Source organism: Monodon monoceros, unplaced genomic scaffold, assembly GCF_005190385.1.
Source record: "Monodon monoceros isolate NGI ecotype Baffin Bay Population unplaced genomic scaffold, NGI_Narwhal_1 Super_Scaffold_18, whole genome shotgun sequence".
Taxonomy (NCBI): domain Eukaryota; kingdom Metazoa; phylum Chordata; class Mammalia; order Artiodactyla; family Monodontidae; genus Monodon; species Monodon monoceros.
This window is the reverse complement of record NW_021703774.1, coordinates 161,712,676-161,721,108: the sequence shown is the minus strand read 5'-3', so window position 1 is coordinate 161,721,108 and position 8,433 is coordinate 161,712,676. Positions and strand designations below refer to the sequence as shown.

Genomic DNA, 8,433 nt, shown 5'->3' with positions numbered 1-8,433 from the left:
ACATACCACACACACACACACACCACACAGACACACACACACACAACACACACCCATCCTTTTCCTTTCCTTAAAGGTTGCAAATCCATACTCCCCCAGCCGGCCCGCAGTGGGCAGTCATCCCTTGGGGTACGGGGAGCCAAGGGCAGGTCAAGTTGATTGAGTCATCTCCTCTTCCCAGAATGGCTTCCTACAGCCCGGGGCTAAGCACAGGCACACAGTCGGGGCGGGGGTGTGGAGCGGAGGACTGCAATCCGCCACAGCTCCCAGGATCCAGTGCCATCTGTCTGACCTCGGCGACTGCCCTTCCCCCGCTGGGCCCTCCTCCCCGACCCAGGGGCCTGAGTGGCTCTGGCACTTACGTCTGGGCTCCCGGGGTCCATCCACGGTCACCTTGATGGCTCGGTGGTAGGTGGCCACTTGTGTGGGGTTGGTGAACACGGTGATGGTCAGTGTGAAACTCTTCCCTGGGGGGAGTGGGGAGTAAAGAAGAGGTTGGCACCTGGAGCTATTCACGACACCCTGAAGCCCTCATCTTCCAGAAGGAGCAGGTCTCTCTACTTTGAACCTGGGCAGAAGATAGGGTTCTGGGTAAAATTCAAGCTGCTGGGGTTGGCATTCAAGGCCCCGGGAGGTCTGGCACCAACTTTACCACATTCCCCTGCCCCACGCTCTGGCCACCCTGGCTTGCTTCCTCCCTGCTTCTTGGCCTTTGTTTGTGCTGTTCCTTCTACCTAGAGACCCTTGCGATTTGGGGGTGGGGAGCTCAGATGAGTACATATTTTTTTTTCATGAAAATAATTAGTGATCTTTATAGAAGACTTTGAGAACACAGAACATATAAAAAAGAAGAAAACAGAATCACCCACAGTTCCACTAGCCAGAGATAAACACTATTAACATTTATTCGGGTGTTCTTTCCTGCAACCCTTTTTGGGCGAGTGTGTGTTTTTACATAGTTGCAATGACACTAAAATAAGTATTTCCGTACCCTCTTTTTTGTTCACTTAACATCACATCATAAGCACTTATGTCATTAAAAATTCTTCATAAACTTCATTTTTAGTGGCTGCAAAACATTTCAACTCATGGAAGCCTCACCTTTTACTTATCCACCTCCTTACTCTTGGGTGTTACCTTGCTGCTAATTTCTTACTGGCGTGTGCAGCTGGGGCTGAAAAAGGACTGATTTGGGAACTGCAGACATTTCATTTGTAGACACAACTGTTATTTCCAGAGCTCTGGAAATAGATAGATATCTTTTTAGATAGACATTTGGCTCCAAAGTCTCCATTCAAAATTCCTGAGAGGGGAGAAAACTTTTAAAATCATCATTTTTGTTTTACCATTTAAAATAAAACGAAAATGGCCTTCTGTTTATAAAAATCTTTGTCTACGTCTCTGCTTACTTCCTTAGAATAGATTCCAAGAAGCGGTGAGTGATTTCATCACGTCAGAGGGCTGGGATGGATTCAGGGGCATTAATCTCTCCGGTGAGATGGCTCTCTGGAGAGGATTGTCGTGATTGGTGTGGGCCCGAGTCTACCGTGATGCTGTCAGCATCTTCGTGACCTCATCTATCGAGGTGGAAAGATCTCTTAAACACTCTTGACTTTGTCGCCTTTGTTCTATTACTAGTGAGACTGAAATTTTTTATAGGTTTATCGTCTGTCCTAATCCAACACAAATCATTGCTTCATGGTCTTTCATACTGTTGTTCCATTAAGGTTTCAATGCCTTAAGGAAAAGTCACTCTATCAAGCTTGTTAACACTTTCCTGTCCTGTTTGTGGCAGTCGGTTTCCCACTTCACTGGCCTTTACATTTCGCTTTCTGACACAAGCTGATTTGCATTTTCAGTTCTACCTCTTGCTCGTGATTTCTCCTGTCATTTTGTGTTTAGAAAGGTTACCTTCAATAAACACCATCCTCTCTACCTTCCACGTTGAATTCTTTGATTCTTCTGGGGGTTTACTGGTTGGGTTTTTCTTCAAAGGGCACCCCAATTTTCCCAGCATCTTTACTGAAGTGAGAGCCCCCTCTCCCGCCCTGTTCTCTACCAGCATCAAAGCCTCCATGCGTGTGAGGCTGGGGAGGGGTGGGGGGGGGAGCTTCGCTGATCCTCAAGTCAAATTGGCCTCCTCCTGCCCTGCCTCTGGGCACCCCTATCTCTGGTCCCCAGTTACAGGCCTGGGGACTCCCCGAGGGCAGGGGCTGATGGCCCTGTGCACCTGTGTCCCCCCAGGGCTGTCCTCATCCTCCCAACACCTCTCCAGGGCAGGCAGGCCTGATTCCATATTCCCACTTCACAAGTAGGAGACGAAAGCTTGCGGGGGCGGCGGGGTGTGAGAAACAGTAGCTTAGCATGGCTGGTATTTGTTGATCGGTGATGGAGGGAAAACTCCAGCCTCAGAAAGAGGACAACCCAGCACAAAAGAAAACCAGCCAGGCTCCCGGGGCCACACCCAGGAACCCAAGGGCTTCTGAGACTGGGGGGATGTAAGGGGGTAGGGGGACAGAAGGGGTTTAAATTGAGGTGTGACTCAAACTGGGGAAGAGTGGGGCCTCTCTGGAGGGATTTGCCAGAGCTGCCAACTGGAGGCAGGGGTGGAAATGCAACCCACTCCCGACCTGGAGCTCTGGGCCAGACACCCACCTGGCCCTCACTCAGACCACAGGGGTGCTTTCCATGCGTTCTGGAAACAGGAAGTGCAGAGGCCTCCTGCTCCAGGCCCCACCCCTCCTGGGACCCTCCTTCCCCCCTACTGCTTCCCCTCACTCTGAGGTCTTTTCCCTCCTGGATCCTTCCCCCAACCAGTCAGGCCCTCTCCAGGGGTCCCTGGGCCTCTGACCCTTCCGTCACCTCCTTGGTACCGCAGGGTGCCAAGCCGATGCGTAGTTGAGGTTGACAGCCCAGGGCTGGATGGGCCCCTGTGCCCCGCACTTGCCAGCTCCCTGGAGTGCTCTGTTTCTCACCTTCCTTCCTTCAGGTCATCACTGAAAAGTCACCTTTCCAGTGAGGCCCTCCCTGGTCACTTTATCTAGAGGAGGCTTTTTTTTTTTTTTTTTTTTTAAGGAGGCATTTTTAACTTGGCATCCCTCTTAGAATTGAGCGGGCTCAGAAACTGGGACAGGAAAAGAAAAAAATGACAACTGTATCGTCCCTAGCCTCTAGCTGAAATTTAGCATCTCTCTTAAGTATGAACGTAGACAACAAACCACAGAGGCATTACAGCAGTCCCTGTGACCTTGTCACCAACAGACGTCACAAATATTTACATATCACATTACAGACATTGCAGATTTCTTTAAATATCTTTCATGCTCGTCACAACTTCAAAGTCACGGTCGTCATCAAACCCGTTGCTAGATCTTGTTATTTAACAAGCTAACAAGGCAGCGCATTTATCACAATTTTTAAAAACGTTTTGCTATGTTTTAATATAATTGGTTTTCATTGCCATCCTTTGTATTTTATTTCATTCTTTAAAAAGCACAATTCTGAGACTGTCAAAGGGGTCCATGGGGTAATGAAAGGTTAAGAAGCTCACTCTGAAGCATCATAGACCTTCCCACTCCCACTCGATCTGCTTGAGTTTCCTCCTAATGCTTATTACTTCTAATAATCTACCTACTTATTTATTTTATTTTGTCTCCCTTTACTAGATTATAAGCTCCCTGGGGGCCAGAACTTTTGTCTTGTTCACTGCTGTGTCCCCTAGGACAGCATCTGGCATATAGTAGGCGCTCAATAAATGTTTGTTAAATGAATTAAGGGCACAGGTTACGGCTCCCATTTTACAGATGAGAAAACTGAGACTCACAGAGGGGCAATGAGTTGACCAGGTCACACAGTATCCAGGCAGAGCGCCCAGGAAGGTTAGAATGTACTGGAGCCTGCCCCTTCGCACCGACCCTAAGCACCTACTCCTGGGGAGGGAGGAGCCTCCACCCCACCAGGCAGCAAACCACAGGCTTGCCCTGAGGTCACCAGCCCACCTTAACAGCTTCCTCCCAGTTTCCAGGCCTGACACCACCCCTCCCAGGTACCCACAGAGACCAGGGAGGGAGGAAGGGAGGGGCTGGCACTTGGGAGCAAGAGTGGGAGGGAGGGGCAAGTGTCAGGTGCCACAAGAGGCAGGGGCCCCACGAACCACAGGTGGGGAAAGCTGTCTCCCTGAGCGCCCATCACCTCTCTCTCCACCTGGCGGCAAACCCATCCGCCCGCCCACCTCTCCACTCTCTTAGAGCAGGAAGCTGAGGGGACAAAGGAGGTGGACAACTGTGCAGGAACCCTGGGCAAACTCTCAAGCAGCTGGGAGCCCAGGAATTGCAAATCAAGGTGCTCCCACCGGCCCTGGTAGGAGGCGGAGAAGTCCTGTCTGGAAATAGTTGCTCCTTGGGGCTGAGAGTGGCCGTAGGCGTCCCGGCAGGACCTGGGTCGCTGGATGGAGCAGCAGATACAGCGGGGTCTGGCAGTGTGCCCTTGGGCAAGTCCCTGTCTCTCTTTGCCTGGGTTCCTGTGGGACAAGCCCCACTCACTGGGGCCTCATGGACAGCGGGAGGGGACATCTCTGGGGGCCTCTGGATTTGTTCAATGTCGACCAGGAAGCCATCCACTCCTCCCCCACCAGTGGTCCCCCTAAGCCTGCACCTACACGTTGGCTCCCAAATCTGTCTCCACACACTACGGTTTCTTTTTCACCAGGTCATGACAGTTCAGGAAGTCATGTTGTTTTCATCTTTACCTAGGCCAGTGGCCCCCTCCTAGGCAGCATTTTGGGGATGTGTGCTGCGTGGTCCTCAAGAGGTGGGACGTGGAAGGCGGGGGGGGATGCAAATGTCTAGCACTGCACAGGGCAATCAACTATTCACTCTTCCCGTGTGGGAAAAACTTGCTTATGTAGATTCTCTGAGCCATGAGCCTAACTCAGTTTTAGATAAAACAAGGAAAAAGTTTTTACATTCTTTTGATATGTACTGAATTTTCTGGGAGGGAAGACAATTCTTTTTTTTAAAAAATTTTGCTCAGAATTTTGCCAAGAATTGCTCACAGCTTCAGCGAATCATGTCATTGACGGCAGTGCCACGTTCAGACTTCGAGTCATGTACACCTGGCCTGTCAGGCCGGCCGCAGGGGTCACGGGGCTTCAGCTAGAGGTGCAAACACCCATCCACCTCACAGTGTCTGTCATCTCGCCCCAACATTTACATATTCAAATAGGTACATTATTATAAGTTACTTTTCCTTTTTCTCTCCATTATAGCTATGGAATTATATAGATTTTGAATATGCACACAGGTGGATAGATTAAGTTATCTTGCGCGTTTCAATTGTAGGATGGTAGAGGGCGTGCTGCAAAAATTTGTTGTAAGAAGGGGCACTGCGTCCGGCAGGGCGGGGACCTTGGCCCTAATCACTGCAGGAGAATGACTTGGTTTCCTTCCCTTTCTTCTCTTGGTTTACACCTTCAGGCTTATCGTGAGAGCTCTGGGGTGGTATTGTGCGTATGCCTTGTACGGAAAGCTATCTTCTTGGAATTAAGACAGATTCAAGGAGTAAAATGCAAGGAAACAAGCAGAAGTTTCCATCTGGTTTCTTAGCTCTGGCAGAAGTCAGAGAGCCAGGGAAAGGCTCTGAGTCCAAAACCCCAGCCTGTCCTGCCTCCTAAAGTGGCCCAAACTGTCTGTGTCAACCACCGATCTGTTCCTCAGAGGGAATTTCCCAGTGGGCAGGAGGGGCACAGCAGATGCGGAGCTGCATGCCACAGGACCCCGTGTCCTCCTATCTCACTGCCAGCCGCCTCCACTTCTCCCACTCGACACCTCACACTTTCTGGGTTTCCCCCACCCCCGCCCAAACCACGCCATAATCAGAAAATCAGTGACTGTCACCATTCAAAGGGACTGCAAAGATCTCCTTCAGTCCCAGGCATTTGGAGTAACAAAATCTCTGACCTGTATCCAGCTCTCAGCACGTGCCAACTGATATGCTAGTACCCGTCTCCTTAACGCTCACAAAAATCCCATGAGGTAGGTAACATTATTATCCCCATGTTACAGATGATGAAACGGAGACACAGAGAGGTTAAGCCATTTGCCCAATATCATCCAGCAAGTCACTGGCAGAGCTGGGACTGAAATCCAGGTCGGCTGGTTGTAGAGCCCAGGCTGTTGAAGACCATGAGCCTCCAAGGTCTGAAAGTCCCGTCGAGTTCCACGGGTATTGGAGCGCCCACTCAGGCCTCTTCTGCCTCCCAGGACCACTGAGACTGGCAAGAGAATGGCTGTGAGGATGTCTCATAAACCCAGCCTCCTGCATCTCCCAGAGCCATGACCCCAGCCTCAGCCTTGCCTGCTCCAGGAACACGCTGCTACACAATGCTTTGGAAACCTATCTCCCTCCCCGTGGGCCTTGCAGGGTGGGTGCGGGTCTGTGGGTGTAAATACCACAAAGAAATCGTTTTCAGCAGCAGAAGGGCCAGGCAGGGTCTCAGTAACACAGAGAATCACCATCTCTTCGCTTTCTGGAGTTCACCTCCCAGAAGAGGGTGTAGGTGCTTTACTGGGCTCCCAAGACCGACCTCCCCTTCTGCTGCAGCTGTAGGGGGCCTCCCTCGCCACTGCCATCTGGGCCTGCGGACCTGGCCACCACCCCGCCGTCCAACTGCATCCAAGCAAGCTACCACCAACCAGTGGCGAGCGACTCTCCACTCAGGGCTGGGGCTGGGATTAAGTTGCAAAAGGCTTGAGAGATTGGGGATGACAAAAGGGGCTTGAAGACTAATTAGGAGCAGCAATGAAAGCTTAATTCATAAAAGCAAACATTTTCCATCCATCAACCTGCAACCAGTTAAGGGCAACGTCTGAAAGAAATCTGGGCGTGGGGAAGGGAGCCAACAGGAACAGGAAATGTTTGAAAGAATGTAAACTATTTCAGTTTCATAAAAAGTAACAAGTAAACAGTTATTACATGCAAATAATGCCCTGGTTTTAATTAATGCTGAAAAGTCAAAATATGTTTGACATTTGTATGTATACACTGAGCGGCTGGAGAGGAAAAAATGGTGCCCAGATGCCCTTTTCCGAGCAGGACTGGCGGCTCAGAGGGAACTAAAACCTTAAGCAGGTCTTGTTTATTGGTGATGAAAAGTATCATTCTGCCTCAGCCTCTGTCGCAACTGGAAGCAGAGGGAACCTAGCTTACTTTCTTAAGCGGGAGGGGCCGGCTGGTGCTTGGGAAGGACACTCCCCGCTTTTCGGCAGGCTGGTCTTAAAGGGCCAGCGAGCCCTTAAGTCTCCACTTCACCCCGGCAGGGGTTCTAGAACTTCTCCACCCAGAAGTGATGATGGGTTTCAGGTCCCAGCAGCCTCCCACTCAACAGCCCCTGGCAGCAGCCACAGCGGCGTCTGGTCCTGCCTTCCTTCATATTGCCTGAGGAAGATCAGACAGGCAGGGTGGCACACCAGCCATGCTTCTAGGGTGGGAGACGGCAGCCTTCAAGCTATGCTTTCCAACATTCAGCATGCTGCACTGCATTCGTTTCTTTTCTAAACCACCTTAAGGCTCGAAGAACTGGTGAAACTGTGGCTTCAGGAGACCGCAGCTGGGGAGAGGCAGCCTCAAAGCGTGGGGGAGATTCCACCCCAGTGGGGAGAGTGGCTGGGGCGCTGGGGACCTAAAGACCAAGGATTTGTCTAAATCAGCCTCGAAGCATCCTGCCAAAAAAGACCGACGAGGCCCCATTTTGAAGACAGTGATAGTCTACTATCTTCTCCCAGCATCTTTTGTGAGACAAGGGTGCTTAACCGGGAAAGAGGGGAGGTGTGGAAGACTTCACAAGTTAGTAAACCCCAGAAATGGGAAGAAAGTTGTGTCTTTTCCGGCAAAAGACCTTAACGTTCTTCACATCCTCAAAAGGGTCTGTAACACCCTAAGGGGTTCCAAACCGCTGTTTTCGACAGAGCTGGCCCTGAAGACCTGTTTCTGGGGCTGCCACAGGGACCCCAAGACCTCGCTCTCAGCTTCCTTCTCCCCGCCTTTGCCATTGCCAAAGTTGGGCTGGCGCGGTCTCCCTCCCGCTCACCTCGCCCACTGCGGCCCACGAAGCGAAGGTCGTTGAACCTGGCCACCTGGTTCTTCATGACGGCTGAGGCGTTGCGCAGCTCAGCGGAGTAGTTCTCATCGTTGCCGGCCATCACTGTCACCACCGTTCCATCTGGCACGTCCCCCAGAGCCACCACCTGAGGGCATGGGGGCAGGGGGACAGCTTAGGAAGGTAGGGGAGGCCAAGGAAAGAAGGGGAGGAGCTGGGCGGGCAGCTCCCCTAGGTCCCAGGCGCACTGCAGATTTTTCAAATGCGGGTTGGAGAAGAGGTTTAAAAACAATAGCGACCTGCCCCCCAATACAACAAAAATCAAAGGACAAAATCTC

At 51.2% G+C, this 8,433-nt stretch overlaps 1 protein-coding gene across 1 annotated transcript in view; it reads right to left on the bottom strand.

Annotated features, from left to right (window-relative positions):
• The window catches only part of RUNX3 (RUNX family transcription factor 3), a 29,162-nt gene that overhangs the window by 18,350 nt on the left and 2,379 nt on the right, over window positions 1–8,433 (bottom strand). The window contains exons 2-3 of the mRNA XM_029228719.1: window positions 8,087–8,243; window positions 363–467 (exon numbers count right to left, since the gene is read on the bottom strand). Coding sequence (XP_029084552.1) covers window positions 363–467; window positions 8,087–8,243 — 262 coding nt within the window. The remainder of the gene's footprint in view (window positions 1–362; window positions 468–8,086; window positions 8,244–8,433) is intronic.